At 49.3% G+C, this 23,813-nt stretch overlaps 1 protein-coding gene across 8 annotated transcripts in view; it reads right to left on the bottom strand.

The window, feature by feature from the left end:
* Nucleotides 1-23,813, bottom strand: part of ARHGEF28 (Rho guanine nucleotide exchange factor 28) — a 297,631-nt gene that overhangs the window by 131,697 nt on the left and 142,121 nt on the right. For 5 of the 8 annotated variants that reach the window (XM_041765581.1, XM_041765583.1, XM_041765584.1 and 2 more), the window contains 5 exons: nucleotides 22,501-22,684; nucleotides 19,709-19,889; nucleotides 14,991-15,102; nucleotides 4,763-4,815; nucleotides 4,134-4,194 (listed from right to left, as the gene is read on the bottom strand). In XM_041765581.1, the coding sequence (XP_041621515.1) occupies nucleotides 4,134-4,194; nucleotides 4,763-4,815; nucleotides 14,991-15,102; nucleotides 19,709-19,889; nucleotides 22,501-22,684 (591 nt within the window). Of the gene's footprint in view, nucleotides 1-4,133; nucleotides 4,195-4,762; nucleotides 4,816-12,425; nucleotides 12,529-14,990; nucleotides 15,103-19,708; nucleotides 19,890-22,500; nucleotides 22,685-23,813 lie in introns of those variants that run through there. The other 3 variants (XM_041765582.1, XM_041765596.1, XM_041765587.1) reach the window with 2 other exon arrangements.

The following is a 23,813-nucleotide window of genomic DNA, read 5'->3' as shown; positions in this document are numbered from 1 at the left end:
GGGCCCAGAGCTGGAAAGCGCTGTGATCCCCTAGCAGAGGCCGCGGTTCCCATCCCATCACTGCCTCCCCATGGAGGGGGCGTCCCCGCTTCCCTCCCCGGTCTCCCAGGAATGCTGAAACACGGTCACGCTGTCTTTGTTTTACCGCGCCGAGTTCACCAAGCCTTCATTTTTTCCACCCACCCAGTCACACACGTACGCTCCACGGAGGTCAGGCTCAAGCCGTCTTCCGTCCAATGCGGGACACGCTGGATAAATCACGGCAGGAAAACCCATGTCGCTCTGAGCGTCCCTGAACCTGGTCCGATGCACCCAACTCCACTCACACTCCTGAGTGTCCCGTGCTAAGGAAGCAGGGGCGTCACCTTCCAGGAACTTCTGTAACTCGCCCGAAACGCTGGCATCTTGTTTCACAGGCCTCCAGGACAAACTCAACGTTTAACTGCAAATCGTAATTGCTAACCAGACACACACTTTTATTTCGTCCAATTCAGCCTTTTAAAAATAGAGTTAGGGCAGCCTGGGTGGCGCAGCGCTTTAGTGCCGCCTTCAGCCCAGGGCGTGACCCCGGGGTCCTGGGATTGAGTCCCGCATCGGGCTCCTGCATGGAGCCTGCTCCTCCCTCTGCCTGAGTCTCTACCTCTCTCTCTGCGTGTCTAATAAATCTTTAAAAAACATACAAAAACTTTAAGAAAAAATAAAAAAATAGAAGTAGAGTTAGCAAGGCGGCAGCAAATCAAGCTATCTCCAACCTTTCTGATGCAGTCATGTTTGCACGCCTTCCTTTGTGGGTAGGATTCCAAGAAGGCCGCTGGAGCTCGCCCTTCCTCCACATTCCCACGCTGTCCCCTTGCTTAGGCTTGATGCCACCACCTTCTCCTTGGCACAGCATCTGCTGGGGCCCCGCTACCGAGCTTCTATTCTTAATCATATTTTGCCCTGCACACTTGAACCAAATGGGCAAATGGACTTTCTTCCTCCTTAAATTTCTCTACTGACCCACTTCATCTATGGTCTAAATCCATTTCGTCCGAATGCTCTGCTCTCAGTCTCCAGTCCACCTGCCTATAATGTGAAGGAAACCCCAAAATGAGAAGTTCCACTCTTCACTCAGCACCAGAGTTGGACCCCAGGCCTTCAACTGACATATAGTCTTCCCTTTGAACAAAGTCCCAGCACTTCAACTGATACTCGCCCCCAGGAGGAACTTGCAGCATCCACAGAGAGCAGGGGTGAATGTCCCATCACCCTGAATGTCCTCCTACAACTCACTGAGGTGGTTCGGAGGCACTGGCTTGGATAAATGTACCAGCAATGACCCCACCAGCACCCCCAAGACATCTCTGCAACCAACGGTCATTTTCAGTATGTGAACCACTGGCTAGTGTGGTTTTTGATGCCTTGATGGCCAACAATACAAAGAGAACCTCCAGGGCAATAAATTAAATAAAAGTCACCTCCTCAGTCACGCTTGTCACACATCACACACACAGTAGCCACAGGTGGCTACTGGCTACCATTTTGAACAGTCCAGATACAAAACACGGCCATTGTCGCAGCACATGCTGCTGGAGCAGCACCACTGGAGCTTGTGAGCACACGCTAAACTAACATCATACTAACATCATTTTAAATAATACAAGTCAGCCAAGAAAGAAACCTCTACCGTGCTGACGTTTATCAGCACATCCTTGGGGACTGAGCAGAATGTAAGTGCAAATAAAACGGCACAACAGTTTGCAAGTGGCCTTGTGGAAAAGCCGTTTCGATTCCCAGACTCTGGCTTATCACCCAACTGTCGCTCACGGCTTCCTGGCCCAGAAGGTCCTTTTAAGACCTATTATCACTTTCTCCGCATAAAGTCGGGTACCTTTTTTTTTTTGTTTCCAATCCAAAAAAGTCTAATCCAAAGAAAGAAGCAGGGACGCCTGGGTGGCTCAGCGGTTGAGCGTCTGCCTTTAGCCCAGGGCGGGATCCTGGAGTCCTGGGACCAAATCCCGCATCGGGCTCCCTGCATGGAGCCTGCTTCTCCCTCTGCCTGTGTCTCTGCCTCTCTCTGTGTGTTTCCATGTATCCATGAATGAATGAATGAATGAATGAATATAAATAAATAAATAAATAAATAAATAAATAAATAAATAAATAAAATCTTTAAAAAAATAAAAACCAAGAAAGCAAATATCACCACAAGGAACGATCGTGGCCCTTTTCATCACTCACTGGGGATAAAAGCCCTACAAGGGTGTCTCAAATCATTTAGTACGATCCTCCTCAGACCCAGTGACGTTACTGGCAAAACACACTGATTAGGTCAGGCTACTCCATCCTCTTCTTACCCAGCAAGTACGCCAGCTAGAGAAGGGTGTCTTTAAAGGTGAAAATTAAAATGACCCCATTTAATACTCATAACGGCCGATGCTCCTCCCCCACCAGCAGTTTGTCTTGGTAAACACTCTTCAAAGCTAACATTCCTAGGAGCACGATGCAATTTGCAGATGAGACATCCTGTATGCGTGAGCAACAGGCTGTGCTCTGGGTTTAATGGCCTGCGACAGTCCTGTAGATGGAGATGTTTGCTTTCATTTCTGCTTCCTCTTCCCCTTCCTCTCCTAGAGGTGAATTATGACCCTTACCTTATAGAGCAGAAATATCAAAGGTGTGTGCATTGCTTGGCAGGGTCTTACTTTCTGTTCTGATTTCAGGCCTCCTGCAAACATCCCTGCCTGTAGCCAGGCTGCCAGCAGCACAGCTAACAGATGCCGGCGGGGGTGCTTCCTGCCACACTGCTTTCTCTCCACGACTCCCCCACTGCCGTCCCTGCTCTGCCCGTGCGTGCCCACAACACCCCGCTGGCCTCCAGTGGGACGCCCGCGCCTCTGGGCCCCCAGGCCCACCCACCCTCGCGGTTAAACTCACCCTTAGGCATCGTCCTGGTCTCCCCCTTTTGCGTCCGCCCGAACCTCCACGAGCTCCAGCACCGGCTCACTCAGTGACACCCAGCTCCCCTCCACTCACGTGCGTTCTGCAGGGGGCGCAGCCTCGGCCTCACTCAGGGAAGGCAACTGGGAAGCTTGTACGTAGGTGCCTTCCAGTCAAGCCCAGAGGTCTGGGCGAGTTTATGTTCATCCTCCGGCCTCTGAGAGCCTCATCAGGCTCCAACTCCAAGGGGAACTCTGGGGCCCACGTTCACCCTCTAGGACTAGCGAGTGGCCACGGGGATCTGAGGAGACGCCCTAGGGAGCTGCGACTAGACTTTGTGGGCAGATGAGAAGGTCCAGTCCCAGGAAAAAACTACCTTCACCTCTGCCAAGAGATCGCCTAGTGCCCAGAGGCTGCACCCAGCGACAGCATCTGGTCCTTCCCCAGGCCAGGGGAGGACTGCATGGGCTCAGCTCCAAAGGTACCACAGCTGGGTCTCAAAATGGGCAGGAAGCCCAGGGTTCCAAGGCCAGGCAGGGGGAGCCGGGAGTCTCAGGCCCACCACATACTGTTGCCAGAGGCCTCAGCCCCTTCCTCAGCCGTGCTGGCGGGGCCCACCTCCAGGAATGAGGCAGCCAACACAGGACACAGTCCACGCCAGACTCTGGCTCAGAGTTCCACTGCTCGGAAGCAGCCTCCATTGCTTTGCCTTTTTTTTGTTTTTTGGTTTTTTTTGTTTTGTTTTTTTTTGTTTTTTTTTTTTGGTTAAAGGATCATACATGGAGACTCAGCCCCTGAACTCAAGGTATTAACACTGCTGCCGTGACAAGACTTCATTCTGCATCAGTTTCAAAAACTAGACAAAGTTCCCAGGAGGGAAGATTGTATTTTAAGATTTCTTTTCTTGAATAAATAAATAACATTAAAAAAAAAAAAAAAGGCAGCCCGGGTGGCTCAGCGGTTTAGCGTCACCTTTGGCCCGGGGCGTGATCCTGGAGACCGGGGTCAAGTCCTGCGTCTGGCTCCCTGCATGGAGCCTGCTTCTCCCTCTGCCTGTGTCTCTGCCTTGCCTCTCTCTCTCTCTCTCTCTCTCTCTCTGTGTCTATCATGAATAAATAAATAAAATTAAGAAAATAAAAATAAAAAGATTTCTTTTCTTGGGGTCCTGTTTGTACCCAGGACGTGCACACGGGGACGCCGTATCTGGAACATACCCAAATCGAGACTGTCCCGGCCGTCGTGTTCATGGGCGTCAACGTCCGGGCTGTCCACACGCTGGAAAAGAGGTTTTTGACAAAAATCACTTCTGGGCCACAATTGGGTTTACTCTCATCAACGCAGGAAACGCGATCTCAGAAAATATCCGTGAGGACGCGTTACATGTCTCGCCGCACGGGCGCGAGCACAGGCTTGCGCTCGATCAGCAGTCCTCAGGGCTCCAGGGGAGACGGGACTGGGCCCGCGCGGAGGCCCGCCTGACAGCCCTGCACAGGTCCCCTTACGCCCACAGGCTGTCCCCAGGCGTCCCCCTGCAGCCGCCGTGCAGGCAAACATCTGTAGCTCCCACTCTTTAAGGAAAAACTTGCTTTGGAAAATGTATACGCTTGGGTTGTGTACACAGCCGTGAGCCAGAAAGGCAGCGGCTTCGGTCGGTCAGCCCCGGTCCAGAGCAGAGGCTGACAGTAGGTAGAGCCAAGTGAATTTCAAGTGCACGTGACATGGGGAACACGCCTCGGGGGGCGTGGGGGGTTACGCTAGCTATCACCGCTAGCTCTTCACTTCTACTTCAGCTCCAAAAAGAAGCCCCCCGCCAAAAAAATAAAGAGGGACAGAGAATCATTACCTTTACATCCTCCTTTTCAGGTGATGGCCTGCCGGTCACCAAATTCCTAATCTCTGCAAAAGGAATAATCATCATCAGGATCTGCTGATAGAAGTTTTCGTTAAAAGAAAAAAAAGGGGGGGCAGCCCGGGGGCTCAGCGGTTTAGCGCCGCCTTTGGCCCAGGGCGTGACCCAAGGTCCTGGGATCGAGTCCCGTGTCAGGCTCCCTGCATGGAGCCTGCTTCTCCCTCTGCCTGTGTCTCTGCCTCTCTCTCTCTCTCTGTGTCTCTAATAAATAAATAAAATCTTTAAAAATCTTTCTTTAAAAAAGAAAAAAAGAAAGAAGAAAAAAAACCCCAAACTAGATAGCAAATAGAAAGAGCTGCCCGAGGAGTGGTCCGAGCAGAGCTAGCCTGGATCAGGCTTCTTAAAAACCAACCCTCCGCGGAGTAGGAGATGCCCCGACTGCCACACTGCGGTAATGTCTGGGGACCAAGAGGTTAACAAGCCCAGGACCTCTCACAGGAAATCCTGATGGGGGAAAAAAAAACATCATTAAATAAACAAAGGCCCCTGATGCAGAAGGAAGACAGCTCACAGGATGAAAGCTCTTCCAAATAGGCCAGATTCTAGGGACGTGCGTAGGACCTACCTACACGTGTCCCACGTGTCCAGCTCCTCAAACACCACAGCTTTCGTGTTTCAAAAGGGCCTCATTCATACCCACTGAGGCTCAGCCTTGCCCGGGCATCCCTTAAGCCTCAAGGCCAGCCCGACCCTCGGGCTCCCACCCCGGACGGCGTCAGGCCGGGCACGTGCAGGCGCCCTTCCTCGGAATAACGGCTTTCCTGGAAACTCCAGTGGTCGGGACGCCCCGGACTAAACAGGAAGGTTCACTTGAGGGGTATTTTTCTCTGGGTCCTGACCGGTTCTCTTCGCACTCAGGTGCCATAACAAGAGCCACCATTGCTGATACATAAGCACCAAGCAGGTTGGGGCCTGGGGAAAAGGAGTGCTGGACACCCCGGGCAAGGACGGGGAGCAGGGCCTTGCCCAACCGCCCCTGGACCTTTGGCTGCCCTGCCCGACGCCTACCCAGGGCCCCTGCACCTCGCCATCCCGTTACCTAACGTCACCCAAGCCTTCCCGTCTCACGTGGATTTACTCATGTTGCCGGGGACCAAAGCGAGGAGTCTCATTCATGGCTGGGTTCTTTGTGTGTGTGTGTGTTTTGTTTTTTTTTTTAAGATTTTATGTGTTTATTCCCGGGGGCCCAGAGCGGAGGCGGCGCCGGGGAGCCCACTTTGGTGCGCACCCCGCGCCCGGCCTGCAGGAGGCAGCACCAACCCGCCGGCTACGCGACGCCCAGGGGAAGCCTGCCCGGAACGCAGGACCCAGGGCTCCACGGGGTGGGAGGCACCTGCAGAAAAGATGGGTTTTTGTTCTGAAACACAACACACCCGACCCCTAAAAGCTGGCTGCGGCGGGCGGGGAGGGCCCCGAAATGGGAAAGGGAGGGCGGCAAGAAGCAAAGGTCAACGGACACTCCGGCCCAGGCCTCCGGGTGCACTGGGTTTTGTCCTGCTTCCTCTAAAGCCTTCTCACCCCGCGTGCTCCTCAACTAGGCTCCCGCATTTCTAAGACACCTGCAGGGCGCTGGTCAGAAGGGACAGCACACGTTTCCCCAAGACTGAGCTGACCAGGCCACGGCACCCGACAAACCCAGCCTGCGCTCACGGAGGCCGCGTCCCTCGGGGGCACGGCCAGATCCCACCCTGCCCGTTCCCACCTTGCACACTGCCAGCCCACGCTCTTCTGTGCCACCAACCGCAGCTTGCTTTTGTTTCAGGTATAATCTAATCTAATTAATGCAAATACCAGAAGCTGTTAAGAGAGACAAGTGTTTATAAGATTTGTACTGAGTTTTAAAATAGCTTCCAAAGTTATAGAAGCTTTACGCAAGCACCACTGAAGATACCTGGGAGCGGGTATAGTCCCGGGATAAGGTCTACAGGCGATCTTTAATTAATCTGGGACTATACACAGCTCCGGCCTAGAGCTTTAAAAGAATCAGGCGCTCATTCCACTGGAGGTCAATCAAACTGCTTTAGGAGAGTTTCTGCTAAATTACCGGGATCCTCTTACACTGGGTCTGCTGTGACACCAAGGGCGGTAGTGCAACCGAACCGCCCATTGCCATGGCAACCTCCAGCCGATAATGATATCGGTAACGTCAAACTACTCTGTTTTAAAGGCCCATTAATCTTGCCTGCACAGCCCACCCAGAACGATTATCCCCTCTAAATCCGATTTACCAAACTTAATAATAACATGTTTTCTTACTGCTAAACTCTAAATGGAACAAACGAGCTCTAATATTCATGGTCACCAGTGACACCGTACCTGCAAACAGGGTTTTCAAAAACCAGGGTTAAGTGGCTATAAGATTACGACGAGTGTTTCTGTTAAGAAACAGAGGAGACAAAAAAAAAAAAAAAAAAGAAACAGAGGAGCCTAATAGGTACCAGCTCTGTGTTAAGTCTCACTGTCCCCTTTTGACGACTGGGACCTCAGAGGCCACACCTACTGTGAAGCAAGCGCTTACACTGGACACACAGGCTGATCAGGACTCTCCTTTAACTGCCCTTTGCTGGGTCGTCTGGACCTGCCCAGGAAGGAGGCAAAAAAATAAATAAATAAATAATTAAAAAATCTATAAATAAATAAATAAATAAATAAATAAATAAAAATTCGTGATGGGAGCCAGCCAGACAGCTATTGTCTGGATCCTCCCAGGAAGGAGGCAAAAAAAATAAAATAAAATAAAATAAAAATAAATTTAAAAATTTAATAAATAAATAAATAAATAAACAAAAATTTGTGACGGGAACCAGCCAGACAGCTATCGTCTGGAGTCTGGATCCTCTGAGGAAGGAGGCAAAATAATAATAATAATAATAATAATAATAATAATAATAATAATAATAATTTAAATCAAATTAATTAATTAATCAATTAATTTGTGACGGGAACCAGCCGGACAGCTACTGCATTCTTGGTTCAGGTTCAACCGTCCACGATGGAGTCGACACCTGGGCTAGATGGGCAGGGCATCACCAAAAGTACACCGGGAACCGAGGGCCACACTCTCAGTTCGTGCTGCCTGCCCCGCAAAGGCCCAGGGGAACTCAGAGGGGTTCACAGGGTTTGAATGGATCCTTTCCTCCCAAGAGATGTGAGTTCTGGGAAGGCTGGCCCGACCCTTAGGTGCTGCGGGCCAAGCGAGAGCCTGCATACTAGAGGTGCCAGGTGAACGCTTCTCTCCAGGGGAACCTGCACCTGGCGGCCCAGAACAGTGGAGGAGTTGTCGGGGATCATCAGGCAAAGCTGTGGCTCAGGACCAGGATGCGAGAGTTGTTCAAGTTTCTGAAATACTAACTCAAACACTCTGAATCCCGGCCCCGTTGATCCCCACTTCCGAGCTGCCGGACTGATGGACAGAGGACTGCCTTTCCCTCTGCTTCCTCCCACCCCTCCCGCCGCTTCCCCTCTAAGGACTCTGGGTCAACGTATCGTGCCAGTGATTCACCCGGGTGTGCGTGTCCAGTTCACAAGAGGCCGGGGCTGAAACGGCGAAGGGAACAAATTTGAGACACTCCTCTCCATTCGGCGGCTACTTTAATGCTGTGCCCTCTGGTTCAGCATCCCAGTTACTCTATTTTTTTGCCTCAACGCGGGAACACTAGTAAAATCCATCTTGTGGGCTTCCCAGCATAAGCAAAGACTAGGAGAATGGACAAGGCCCTACCTACAGAAATACCAGCATCAGCCCATCAGTCCACTCGCGTGAACAGGCTGGGTCCCTGCTGAGCCCCGGGAACAGCCAAGGCCAGGACGTCTAGGCGAGGGCAGGCATTCGGCACCAGAGCAACTCTGGATGGGTTCTAATTTTCCTATTTGCACTCTGCATCCTCTCTAAAGGAACTTAAGACCTCGTTTTTGAAATACTTTTAAATTACTTGTGATACTTTTTTGAGCCACAAAAATAATTAAGGAGAAAAGAAGAAATAAAACCACCACTAATATTTTAGTATATACACTTCCTTCCCTACATGCATATTTTTGTAACAGCTTTAAGGCATAATATTATACTAATTATCCATTTAAAGTGTGCATACAATTCAATTATTTTTGACACATTTGGAGTTTTGCAATCGTTACCCCTTGAGAATGTTTTCTTTACCCCCAGGAAAGAAATCCTGTACCCCTGAGCGCTCACGCCCCCGACCTCCCCACCTGTCCCCACTCCCGCCCCAGCCAAAGGCAACTACCAGTGTCCTTTCTGTCTTAATGATTTGTCTGTTCTGGATATTTTATATCAATGGAATCACACAATATGGGGTCTTTGGTAACAGGATTCTCTCACACAGCATAGTATTTTTAAGGTCTTTTTGCATAATTTACCAGCAGTTCATTCCTTTTTATTGCCCAAGTGCCATTCCGTTACGTGGATGAACCACATTGTGTGTGTGTGTGTGTGTGTGTGTGTATATATATATATATACATATTATGCACATATATAGAGAGAGAGTATATTACTGGGTCATATGGTAACTATGCTTAATATTTTTTTCTTTTGCTTATATTTTTATGTTTTTATATGTTTTTATAATATACTTTCGAGTTTGTTTTACATCTCCAGTCTGCATTTGCCCACTCCCCATAAAAGTCTCCAATGGTGAATAATTTACAGGGGGTGGGGAAAAAAAAAGATTCCCTTAGCCCCAAACTTTGGTTGCAACTATCACATAAACAAAGGCTCTAAATAATGACCTCTCTGCACTGAGGGGGGCACTTGATGGGATGAGCACTGGGTGTTATTCTAGATGTTGGAAAATTGAACACCAATAAAAAATAAATTTATAAAAATATAAATAAATGAATGAATAAATAAATAAATAAATAAATAAATAAATAATGATCTCTCATACTGAGGTCACGATTTAATTTTCCTGATTTACTCAACTGTTTGAATAAAATGAGGCAAGTCATACTTGAAAGATATAAACAACATTCAATTTTTGTCTTGTGAATACTTTTCTGTTCCCCCGACTTCCCACTTGGATTCTACTGGAACTCAGGAAAGAAACTCTTCAGCTCTACTTTCCACGTAAGCTCATCTCAACCGTATTGGACTCCTGACACGGGCTCAGTTCATGCTAGTCCTTGCCTTCAGGCTGCTCATCTGACCGTCGGGAGCCTGTACCCATGGCGCATCTGGACAGAGCTTGTTACAGCGAGGCGACTTCTGAAGAATGGGGAGATTCTTTCCAGCTCAAATTAAGATTCTTCTGATAAACTGGGGAGGCAAGAAGAATTTTTCTCCGTGCGTGACAAAATCCTAGTATTGTAGGAATAAAGAAAATGAGCACCACACTGACTTGATCTCCTATTTTTATCCTTGACCCCTCGATGAAGAAACTCACTCTCCTGCGGGCCAGAGGAAAGAGTAGATTGGCAAAGCCAGCCTCTAAAAGATGTACAGAAAAAGCTGAGCGGCTATGTGAGATGAGAGGAACAATTACAAATTACTTCCCAGGGCTGGAAAGCACGTTCTCTGGGTGTGATGTTTTTTTTAATAAATTTATTTTTTATTGGTGTTCAACTTGCCAACATACAGAACAACACCCAGTGCTCATCCCGTCAAGTGCCCCCCTCAGTGTCTGGGCATGATCTCTAATTATTCTGAAAATGCCAAAATATTTGACTTCCAGGTGAACAACGCCGATGAAGTGTTGGGATGGAGGGTCCATACTAGGGTTAAGATAAGAATGTGGTGTCCAAATGAGTGACCATCCCTACAGAACAGCCTATTGCTGTCCTGAAATCCCCAGCACCTCGGGCCCCAGCCATCCCGTATCTCGGCAGACGCTGGAACGGCACCCAACCCTTCTAAAGAAGGCATTCAGTTACAGTATGGAAAATGAAGAATCTTGGAAAGGAAATCTTGCGTAGATAAAAAGGTCCTTTGTTTTCTGTTTTCCCCCAATAACTCACAGGAGGTTCTCAAATAAGGAGACTGTACCATTCAAGTCCCCCTTCACGTTCGCTCACCCGGAGCACACAGAGCTGCATTCTCCTCGAGAGAACATTTGAACAAAAAAATCTGCTTACCTCGTGCCTGGGACAGGGAGAGCCATCTCGTATCCCGACACACGCATGACGGCCACCAAATCCACCCTCGCACACGTTACAATGTGGCTTCTAACGAGCCGGCGCTGCCGTGATGCTTCGCGGTGGCCGGGCAGCCACTGTCAGGCAGGCGCCAGTCCAGGGCTCTACTCTACTTTCTCACCGAAGCCTCACTACGCACTACGAAATGATACGCCCAACTCCACCATTTTGCACAAAAGGAAACACAGCTGAATAACCTGAAAAAATGTTCAGAGGCCAGATCGCAGCAGAGTTGAGGTGTTAGCAGAGTCTGCCTGGAGCTGGCGTGTGTCATCAAGACATGCCTGTGCACGTAGGTCATGAATCTTCCTCGTAAGAACTTTATGAGACAGGTCAGCCGTGTAGAAGAAAGCTCCTTTCAAGGCGATGATCCCAACTTTGCACACAAATGCCGGAGAGAACTCTCCGACAGCAGCCCAAAGACGACGCAGCCGAGTGTTCTGTTATGCAAGGGCGGGGACGACTACACGGTGTGATCGGGAAAAGATGTCCTTGTTGACCTCCCGACTGCCCGGGCAAGTTGTGGCACCTCTAATCGCGTGGCACTGCCCCTTCCTTGTGTATAAAACTGGGAAAATTGGGCAGCCCAGGTGGCTCGGTGGTTTAGCGCCGCCTTCAACCCAGGGCCTGATCCTGGGGTCCTGGGATCGAGTCCCACGTCAGGCTGCCTGCATGGAGCCTGCTTCTCTCTCTGCCTGTGTCTCTGCTTCTCTGTCTCTGTCTCTCATTAATAAATTTTAAAAAATAAATAAATAAATAAAAAGTAAATAAATAAACAAAACAAAACAAAACTGGGAAAATACACTCCTGACACCGGAAAGGTCCTTCTCAGTGAGCACTGGCAAGTGCGCTCCGTGGATGCACCAACCCCGCTCGGCTCACAGCTACACCCGCAGCACCCGGCATGGACCCGGCCCTCAAAAAATCCCAGAGCTCAGTTGTATAAAAATAAACTCCTGGAGATGAGGGCTCTCCCCTTTGCTGTTCTGGTTGCCGATCTGCCACCAGGGCCTGGACCGTGGTGGCCTGCGAGCGAGTGAGCTCTCAAGCATTTGCTCAAGGGTAAGAAAAAGTGAGCCTGCAGGACCCTCAAGTGCCTGCCTAGACCGTGCCCAGGTTTGTATGCACGGCCTCCCCCAGCACGCAGGCGGCACAGGCGTCTCGACCGCAAGACGCACCGAGATGCCGAGAAACAGGAAGTGGACTCTCAATCTCCACCATGAACGAGGGCCTCGGACACTGCATTGTTACCTTATTTGGTCTAAGGACCCTTTCCCAAAGCATCTCCTAAGTCTAGTGTTTTGAACAATGCCCTTTAGGAAATCCTGGGACAGGAGATCGGAGAAGGCGAGGGACCAAACCAAGCAACTGGTGGACTACTAACACTGGCATCAGCTTACTCATCTGCGGGTGTCACAAACGAGAGGGCTTTCTGGCCATTGAGCTCACCTGGCGTGACCTCCCATCCTTCTGGGAGTCTGATCCCAAGGATGAAGCTGTGGAAACATAACTGGCTCGGGGACCATAATGACACCATTTATCATGCTAATGGGGACAGTAAAGCCCATCTCCAGGATAACACGGTCATCTTTTCAGCAACAGCAGCCACAGATACAAGCGCAGGCCTTCCTGTTCCACTCCCTGCCCCTAGAGGGATGGAAAAACATGATCTCTTAGGAATCTTCTAGTAGATCACAAAGGGAAAGCCTGCTTTCGGGGTTTAAAGAAGAAGGGGAGAGAAAACGCAGACGTCCAGGTGCCTACAGGTCGATGAGCGGACCGGCCCTGACGCTTTCCACGTCAGCCTACCACCACGCCCCGCGGACCTGCAGTTCCTAGGGCATCCTCCGAGGATGCAGATCAAAGCGCTGCCCACCAGCTCCGTACAGCACACACACTGACCCCGTGGAGCTGGCGCCCTTGATCCTACCTTGTGCCTGCATGACTGCAAGTGTCATCACCTCGGCTGCTCCGAGGCCACCTAAGTCAGCGTGCCTAAGATGCAGTGTGGTTTCCGTCATGACCCTGCCACCTGCGAGGTCTGTCCCAGCTAGGAGTCACGCTCCCCCTCACAGCTGATGCCCTCCACCTCAGGGCCCCCCCCATCATTACACCTGCCCCCACCCCAATCCCTCCAACCCGCTTTCCATGCTCTCAGTGACCTTTTGAAAATCATCATCATTGAGCCTCATTTGCTTGAAGCAGCTCCCGCCGTGGTCAGGGTGGAGTTCCAGGTTCCTTCCTCCCTCCCAAGCCTTGTGTTACCGGCATCACACGTGTGTGTACACAGCACACGCCCCTGATCAACAGGACTACAAAATCATCTGCATTTCCCTCGATTTGTCATGTGATCCGAGCTCTCTATCGCGCACACCTGCACTGCCCGGAGTTCCTTCTCTCCACCTCCTCCGGGCAGTGCTGACCCTTGCACCATCCTGAGCCACAGAGTTCTCCCCGTGCTGCTCACATGGGATGCCCCGATGCACATATCAAAATGTCCTGGGGCAGCTTGTTTTCCTGCCCCAACCCCAACTGTCAGTCCCCCATAAGGGCAAGAATTTAAACACTTATCCAGACTCTACTTTGTTCCAAATCAGTTTAAAGGTGGGTTAGAAGGGAAGAAAAAGTATAAGGGAAAATGCAAGGATGGAAGCTTACTAAATGAACGACATAAAAGCAGTTAGCGGCACCATCCATGTTTGCAGGCCACTATCCTGGCTCCAAGTTTTTGTCTTTGTCAACCAGCTACGAGGAAAACACCTGCTCAGTTACACTTAGAGCAACAGAAGCAAAGCCGAACGCTCCGGGGAAGCCAGCTTTCCAGACAGTCGCCCCTCCAGGCCTTTGGGAGAAAGCACAGAGCGACCCACGGCCTCCTTTGCAGGCAGGACGAGCTGCTGCTCCCTCAGGGCCCCCAGCACATCACCTGCAGGACACAGACCTGAGGGCAAGTCCGCAGAGGACCAGCCAGGTCCAGCCGGTGAGCTGAACCCCGGACGGTGTGCAAAAGGGACGGGCCGCACGACTGCCAACGCCTTGCTGCAAACCTTCCTTCTCCAAGACTACATTTGAACAGACACGGGGGCCGAGAGTGTGAGAGTTTACTGCCTGACAAATAACTGGAATGCAACTAGTCTACGTTGCCAAATACACACAGAATCACAAATATTATTCACGGGGATCCCTGGGTGGCTCAGCGGTTTAGCGCCTGCCTTTGGCCCAGGGCACAATCCTGGAGTCCTGGGATCGAGTCCCGCATCGGGCTCCCTGCATGGAGCCTGCTTCTCCCTCTGCCTGGGTCTCTGCCTCTGTGTATCTCTCATGAATAAATACAATCTTTAAAAATAAATGAATAAATAAATATGCTTATGCCCATCACAAGGACTTGCTAACAGATAAGACTTATTTGTCTATGGAAAAGCGGGCGGGGGGAACCCATGACAAGGTGGAGAACACATGCCTGGATGGCACCCCTGCAGGGGAGCTGGGTGTTACCTACAGCTGAGACGTCCACGATGCAGCACGACGACTATACCTCTCGCTGTGGATCCACAGGCGGATCTGTGCCCTCAAGCCCCCGAAGCCCCATGAGGACTGTCACCATCCATGTGGGACGACCAAGTCGGGTGTGACTGTGTACGTCCCGAGGAACACCAGCACCCCTGCCTTCACCCTGCAGTCCGTGGTGACCCACACATATCGACAGCGACACCGACCCAACCTCCAGACCCTTGATGCCGGACTAGCCCAGGGCAGGGCTGCACAGAGGACAAGCGACCCAAAGGACAGGTGGCTAGGAAGGAACAAAGGCAGCTCGAACCTGCGGCGAATGCACCACATCGGGAGAGCACCCTGGAGGTCAGGGTGGGGCCAACGGCACTCAGGAAATGCCAACTGAGGTCCAGTGTTCGCACTGCCTGCCTCTGCCCCACGGCGCCAACCCCGCCCGCCAGTCGCTCTGGGCTCCGGCTGCACTTCCGACCCCCTCCGACCCCCAGAGGCGGCCCTGAGCACCTTCTGGGTTCCTGGGCGTGGGGGAGGCAGCTCGCGTACCCTCCTCGGTGGCGGCAGCCCGGGAGGGCATGGCCCGGCTCTCCTCTGGCCCAGCTTCTCGGTCGTCAAGAGCCTAAGAAAGAAAAATAAATAAATAACTCAATGGGAAACTCCGGCGGGTTCAGATCTGCGCCCAGGAGACGGAAATCGGGATCACGGGCCTGGGAACTGGGACAGGCCGACGCGGGTGGGGCCGGCTGCATAGACGAGGCTGAAGGCTGCTGGGAGGAGGCTGACAGGAGACGGGGCCTGGAGGCAGGGCCAGCAGGGTCCCTGCCGCCAACGCCCCACGTCACAACCAAAGGCCCTCCGGTACCTAATGCATGAGCTGCAAAGGCCACCCCCCTCCCCCCCCCCAGATCTGAACATCCCGAGGGCGGAAGGGAGCGGCGCCGCTCAGCTGGTGCCCCCGGGCTCCACAGGCTGCCCTAGCCGTGACCACACCGGGTGCCCAAGGATGAGCCCGGGAGCCCCAGATCCCGCACGACGTGCCCCACGGCGAAGTGCCCGAGGCTGCGGTGGCGCACGGCCCACGGCGGGGTGGCAGGTGACACTGGGCAGGGGACACGGCAGCCGGCCCAGAGCCCTGGACCCTCGTGGGCGGGGTAGCAACCGGGCTCAGTTGGGCTCTTGGCTCCTCCAGAGCAACACCCCAAGGCCAGAGCAGCGACAGCAACGTGAAACATGCAAATACACACATTTAACCAAATCTCAAAGGGCAGGAAATGAGAAGTGCCGGCTCGCCAACCCCACGACCAGCGTCCTCTCCTGCAGGGCCCGCCGTGGAATCACGGAGTGACTGGGCCAGGGACTGCCCGAGAGGCCACGGGAGCCTCCCCACACAGGCTCAAGGCCCAGCGGCCCTCACCACCCGGAGGGCCTCATCTTCAGGGGAGGCCAAGGCCAAGCCTACGGAGAAAGGGCATCAGGCTGCTGCTCCGATTACAGAACACAACCTGACAGAGGAAAACACTTAGTTTTTTTTTAATGGGGTCTATTAAAAACAATGTTTAGGGCGGCCCAGGGGGCTCAGAGGTTTAGCGCCGCCTTCGGCCCAGGGCGTGACCCCGGGGTCCCGGGATCAAGTCCCACGTCGGGCTCCCTGCACGGAGCCTGCTTCTCCCTCTGTCTGGGTCTCTGCCTCTCTCTCTCTCTCCGTGTCTCTCATGAATAAATAAATCTTAAAAAAGAAATGTTTATTCTTATGAGTAGATTTGGATGCAATCATAGAACATTTGAATTTCCCAGCTCCATTGCTAGTTTTAGCCAAAGTCTAGAACTAAATTCTCAACATTCTGATTAACAGGAAAAAGTGTGATGAGAGAACTAAAACATGATCGAAAAATATAGCTCAGATTTTGCCTATTATCTGATTTCCTAATATCTTTGCTTTTTGGATATTTAGCACCAACCTGTCATTTTTTAACGTTCAATGTTAAATTGCAAATTATCAGTTCCCCCCTCCCCCAATGTCTGCAATGATACAGTGTGGTAACACGGACCCTTAACAAACCCTAACAAGTACGGCATCTAAATGGGATCATCACCTGAACGCCTCTTGTCTACGTAGACTTGGGTAAAGCAGACTCAGGTTTCTGGACTAAGGCTTTATCGTCGTTGCTCTAGAAAGGCTGAAGATAACCGAGCAATGCCCAAATCCCAAGACCGAGGGGCTAAGACAGGATATGCCGCAGCTCAGAATAAATTAGTCATTAGTTCCAAGTCATTATCTACAGCTGTTGTGTAAAAAAGAACTAAACAAAAACAGGCATAATTTTATGCACCTAAGATGTCATAAAACATGAATACTTTATTACTAAACTAATTCCATACTTGTTCCCCCAAATTGTAAAGCTTTAGCATTGACAACCTGTAACAGTTATCACCTGTTTTCATTTAAAATAGCAACAAACTGGGATCTCTGGGGGGCTCAGCAGTTGAGTGCCTGCTTTGGGCCCAGGGCGTGACCCTGGGGTCCTGGGATCGAGTCCTGCGTCAGGCTCCCTGCATGGAGCCTGCTTCTCCCTCTGCCTGTGTCTCTGCCTCTCTCTCTCTGTCTCTCATGAATGAATAAATAATCTAAAAAAAAAAAAAAAAGCATCAAACTAGAAAAGGAGTACCATCAAAAACATTAAGTTCAAAAATACTATAGAAACGTTTCGTGGAACAGGTAAGAACTACTCTGGATGTCAATTAGAGTTCTGGACCCAATCCAGGTGGGTATACTGAAGGGGCTGGGGGTCCCCCGCCCAGGAGCCGTCCTCCAACACTGTGCGATACGGGCCACCTCCATTCCTAAGGCCACTCCCAAGTCCCCGTTGTTACTTGCAGTTCTGACCAACTGACTGCAAATGAGGGGATCCCACAACCTCCCGACCTGGGATGTGACTGATCTGCTGGCGCGGCTCGCAGACCTCAGAGGAACGGTGCCCTTGCAAGATCACTGGTTTATTATAAAACACTGTAACTGAGGAAGAGCCGGGTGGAAATACCGCCCGTGGGGAGGGCCAGGAAAGGTGTCGCGGAGCCTGCCTGCAAGCTCCCTGAACCCGTGCTCCCGGTTTTCCCGGGGGCTTCAGTCCAGAGGCCTGATTGATCATCTCACTGGTATTGGTGCCTGAACCCTAACGGCAGCCCCCCTCCCACCCTGGAGGCCGGGCCCTGGAGCGGAAGGCTCGAGCCCACAACCACAGCGCAGGCATCAGGCACTTGCCAAAAGCTCCTCATTAAGCCAACAAAAGATGCCACTGTGGCTGTGGATGCCTCAAAATCCCACAGGTGACAGAGCTATAATCCCGGAAGCAGAAGTAGACAAAGAACAAGATGCATTTCTTCTAAGTCAGAACATCCTCCAGAACCTCTGCCTTCTTCCCCCCGCCCACCCTCCAGCCACACAACACGGGCTCCGAGAAAGAGGAGGAGCGCGGACACAGGCAGCTCCAGGCCATTCCATGGTGACGGATGCTTCTCGTAAAATGACAATCTCCAAGAAGCCGGAGAGCTGTCTCCGTTTGGCCTCTGTTATCCCGAGTCCACTGCAATAGATTACTGAAGCACCTAGAACAACTCATCCTAAACTCGCCATGTCAACTATCATCTCAGATGCGTCAGGAGAAATCATGATCCCACCTCAGAAGCCGGTGGTTTTTCATAACGAGACACGTTCACGATGTTTGCTAGACACACGGGATGCTCCGTTCCTTTCAGGAGTTTGGTCACCAGGTGCCACGCTGCAACCAGAGCATCTAAAGACACACGTGCCACTGAGCTCTGTGGGCACCTGCAGGGAGCCACGTGCATCTGGAGCAATGCAGCCCCTCAAGGTCTGGGCTCCGCGGGGCCAGATATCCACTGCAGGGCGGGGGGGGGGGGGGGGCAGGTGAGAGCCACAGGGATCCCCGAAGGCCTCAGTATCTTGAAATGAAAAGCATCCTTAAGCAAAATGAGGAAATACTGTCCACCACAAAATGATACATGTCCTAAAACCCAACAAAGGGATGTAGTTCATCCTATGAAAAGCATGTTATTTCTTTAAATAAAATAATAAAATAAAATATTTTATTTCTTTAAATAAAACCCTACATGAGGGCACCTGGGTGGCTCACTTGGTTAAGCATCTGCCATCAGTTCAAGTCATGATCCCAGGGTGGGTCCTGGGACCGAGCCCCAGCTCGGCGGGGAGCTTGCTTCTCCCTCTCCCTCTGCCCTACTCATGGGCACACACGCATGCTCTCCCTCTCTCTCTCTCAAATAAATAAAATCTTTTTAAAATTTTAAATAAAACCTGATATGGATTAAGCCAATAATCCTTGATACATAATGTTTTTGACTGAATCTGTCATTTAATTATAGGAGGCAAACATTACACAAAAAGCCAAAACTGTGATAAATGAGATTTTTTATATATATATAACGGTTTACTTTGTAAAGCCTACATAGTCCTGAAACCTGTGCCTTCCTAATGGATGTGCTTGAGAACACAGGACCTCAGGGTACCCGGTGAGTGAATCCACCATATCCTGGGGCGCAGGTCAACTAGATTGACACAGCCCTTTTACTCAAAATAACACTACACTTTGCTTTAATAATTAAGATGCAAATATTTTTTATATTGTTCCAGATTCTACAAAACATAAAAAATAATAGAGATGAAACATTTTAAACTCCGAGATAGGCATGCTATGACGTCACTGAAAACTGACGCTGGAGCCATTTTGCGAAGGGCAAAAAGCTCTTTGAAAGGAACATTTCGAGTGACCAGTCCCCATTTAAAAAGAAACTACACATGTGGTCAAAATGCTTAACTGCATCTAAGCCTTAAGAAATCCCAGGAGTAGGTATTATTCACGTATAACAACCCTAAATACAACCGCTTTTATTAAGAATTACATAAAATCAATTAATACAAAACACCGTATTTTACAACATTATTATAATCCAACACTAGTGATGCTGGCTTCTGGAAAATAAATACACAAATTACTATTTTCTATTGGCAAAATATTATGTTGTAATTTTCACTCTGCTGATGGAACACAGCTTCCAGTTCCATGTTCCTGAAGTTTTATTGGAGACAAAGCGCTGCCCTCCGGAACACAGTTCCCAAGACAAGGAGCGTGCAGTCTGTCCTCTCGAGGAGCATGAGTTACTGTATTACCGGAAGGAAGGGACACACGTACCTTGAGGAGAAAGGCTCTGTCCAAAAAGTATTTCCTGAAGAGTTTAATATCTGCCTCCAACAAATGCTCGGCTGTGTGGTTCAGCGTCAGCGTCAGCGTCCCCGACGGGTGAACATACTGCAGGAAGGCACGTCCGCCGAGGTGCACTCGGGAGAGGTCGGGGGAACGTCTGCCCTGGAAACTGAAATGTCACAAATCAAAACCTACTGGCAGCTTCAGAGACCTCAACCCCAAGGTCCCACCTCACTTGCCACTCCCCCCCTCCCCCCGTATTACCAATGCAACTGGCACAAGGATCCGTGAAAGCCACCTGACAATAAGCGCGCAGAATCACGTAAACAGATCCTAACGAAGCCACCTCCTTCCACCGAGACACGATGCCAGTTGAGAAGCTATTCACATATACTACATACTTTACAGTTATCTGTAGAGCCAGTGACACGACTGACTTTTAAACATTTTACTTTGATATTTCATTCTCTGTTTAATTCAGAAAGAGGCCTCTTGCTTTAATGGGGTCACATGTCCTAGAACAAATTAGCAGGCAGCCAACAGCTTATTAGGTGATTACAGTGGAAAACAGATAGGCTCTCCAGGGAGCATGGGGAGGTTTGGATGTTACAAACAAGTGGGATATTCATAGCACACTGGTCCACTGTTGTAAATCATTTTATCATGCAAATTAAAACGCATGAATTTGACCTTGTGGTATTCTTGATAACATCCATGTACAAAGAAGCAGTATTCCCAGACTAAAGTCCCGAAAATAAACTTATTTTCTGTTCTGTTTCGGCCAACGACAATCGCACATTTACCAGCTATACACAGGCTTCACGGTCAGTGTCATGTTCTGGATGGCCCACAAGGTCATTCCATTTCAACCAGTGAAGGAGCCTCAGGAGGAACATGCTAGTGCTTCCAGGGAGCAGCCCCCTTCAGCACGCAGTGACGCCTCCACAAATTGCTCCCAGAATCCTCGCTTCACAGCGCTCGCCCTATGCCCCTTTCCTCTTCTTACATGACCTCATTTTATTAACGAATTTATACTTCATGAAAATATACTTCCAGTCAAATAAATGTTATCTCCATCATATGGAGCAGCAAAAAGAGATCCATTAAGAGCCCCTGAACTCTAAGATGTGGGGAAGCTCCCCAAATTCTTGACATTAACGTCTAGAATCTTCTAGAAAACTCCCCATCTTAACATGTGACTGAATGTTAGTCCCCATCCTAAATGGACTCTGAGCCTGAGCCAGAAAATGGAAGGTTCACTATACACTCAGACTTTAGCTGACGGTCTACTTCTAATACCATTCATGAATAGATTGGTTAGACCTGCAAAATTTTAAAGCCCATAATACCTCCTGGTCCTGAAGACAACAGAAAGGTACTAAGTTACCCAAGATGAAGTCAGCCAGGACTTTGATCTCACACTGAACCATCCACAATGACCAAGTCAAAGGAAGTAGTCCTGCCTTGGTCTCTTGGGCCAAGCTAGTGGAATCATGTTAGAGGCAAACAGAGGGCAATTCCTTTTGATGGGCTTTTCCATTGTTTGGTGGTCATGTGACCAAAGCAGAACAAAAATAGAAAATTCGAACATCAACTCTATATCCATTATGTACCATAAATTAATTCTATTAACTCTATAGCCATTAAAACCATAAATTAATTACACTGAGTTTCATGAGCCAAATAAGAAAAACCAGCCCGTTAAGACACACCATATAATAATAAATCAGTGATATTTAATATTTACATAGCACTTTGTGATTTTCAATATACTTTCCCATTTATTTTTTAAGACCTGTTAATAAGTCAAGGAGATCATTATATGTGAATCCCCCTTTCATAAGAATATGACCTTATTCATAAGATTATTCTAAGTAATAAACCACACATTTTCATTCACTGAAAATGTTGATATCATGATGAACATAGCAAACTTTACAGTTCCTCTATTATTCCCTTTACATGACTTCACTAGCTCCTAATAACCATATTGTACCTTAGGATTTATCTATTACTAATTTAACAAAAATTTATATTCTTTCAATGAGTGTTACATGTTGACACTAGACATACTGCAGCGGGTATACAAATACTTTCAGCCCTCCAGTGATACAGGATGGAGACCTAACAAACGATGACTACATTTAAAATTTATAAATTATGATTAATATTGTGAATAATTTTAATCACCATATTGTAAATTAATCATAATGATAAAAGACCCTAACATAGATGGCTTCTCTGAAGCAATGGTATTTAAGGTGAAATCAGAAAGATACGTAGTAGGTAGGCTAGTGTTTCCCAATTTTTTTCTTTTTGTTTTCCTAATTTTTTTCTTGATTATAGTCTCCTACGAAGCCCTTTAAGACATTTTTTTCCCTAACGAACCCCCTCCCCATGAAATATTGATACCAAATATACCTGTGTATCTGCTTATGTACTCTGTACCTTACACATGAGAACTAATGGCAACACATAAACCGTTATTAGCTTGTGGTCTGGTTATTTCCACTCTTCTATGGTCAAACACTTTATAGAAACAGATCAAGAGAGAATCAATCTAGGGACGCCTGGGTGGCTCAGCGGTTCAGCGTCTGCCTTCAGCCCAGGCTGTGACCCCGGGGTCCTGGGATCGAGTCCCACATTGGGTTCCCTTCGAGGAGCCTGCTTCTCCCTCTGCCTGTGTCTTTGCCCCTCTCTCTGTCTCTCATGAATAAATAAATACAGTCTTAAAAAAGAGAGAGAGAGAGAAAATCAATCTATCGAGTAGCCAAACTCACTTTGTGATGTCTTCAACCAGCTTGGAGTGTCCGGCACGTAAAGCCAAGTCTAATGGTGTGGCACCTTCTTCATTGGGTAAAGACAAAGCCTGAACTCCCCCAGGGAGGCACAAGAGGAAATGAGAGAGTTTAGGCAGGCCCCATCTCATAGCCAGGTGTAGAAGAGACTCTCTGCATAAAGAAACTGAAAAGAAAGACAAATGGTATTAGTTCCTTCACTTACAAACTCTGTCATCTAGGTTTTATCTACAATACCATCTATTTAGACATAATAAGAATGTCAGAACTGGAAGGATCATCAAAAGCATCTAATCCGAACAACACCTTAATTTTTTTTTTTTTTTTAAGTAGGCTCCCTGCCCAGTGTGAAGCCCAACACGGGGCTTGAACTCATAACCCTGAGATCAAGACCTGAACTGAGATCAAGAGACACACAACTGACTGAACCACCCAGGTGCCCCCATTTTACTGATGTGGACAGGCCAAGCGATTCGTCCAAGGTAGCCAGTGGGTGCTGGAGCCAGGTCCACTCCATCGCTGGTATGCTGCTGTTTCCACCCACCGCAGGGCACACTGACATCACCTTCCACTTGTGCAGTCAAGTCATTCGGGGAAAACTAGTCTAGGTGCACACCATCGTGTAGAAACACACCCAGCTGTCCTTTGAGGGGATGCTGCTACTTCAGGTGGGCAGTATGAAGGCCACAACCATAAAGGAGTCCCTGTTCCCACTCTCCATCCTCAGAGATGCTCCTCCCCTGATGAGAAGCGAGGACAGAAATGGGTTTCGCATGTCCAGAAAAGGAGAGAATACGGTGGTTCTCACACTTCACAGAGGTGCTTTGGTGCATCTCCTAGGTCCTGGGATTCCATCACTGCTGGAAAAGCCGCCCTAGTGCTCTGCTTAAAAAACTCAGTCTGTGCCTCTTCAGATGGCAAAGGGCTCTTGGCTCATCTGTGTGTCTGAGTTTTCCCTGCGGTGTTTGCGGCTTTCCATTACACAGTCTATCGCTGTACAGGCTGAGGGGTTGTATTATTCTCCACACCTATCACAGTATCTGACAAACCGAAGTCATCCAGTATCTGTGGAGCTGAATGGCAACCGTTAAAATCTCCAATATTTGGGTGTATTCAAATTGCCTTATCTGTATGGAGTTTGCACACCTGTATTTCTACCCCAGTGCTCAGTGCCTGGAACCCAACTGGCTCAGGATAAATATTACACTGCAAATATTTCTACTGCAATACTCAAATATGAAAATAGAAAGAAAGAATAGATTTGCTTACATTAACAAAAAAGGTAGGCCCACGAA

This window comes from Vulpes lagopus, chromosome 8 (genome assembly GCF_018345385.1).
Source record: "Vulpes lagopus strain Blue_001 chromosome 8, ASM1834538v1, whole genome shotgun sequence".
NCBI classification, from domain to species: Eukaryota; Metazoa; Chordata; class Mammalia; order Carnivora; family Canidae; genus Vulpes; species Vulpes lagopus.
The sequence above is the reverse complement of the archived record's forward strand: the minus strand, read 5'-3'. Positions and strand labels throughout refer to the sequence as shown.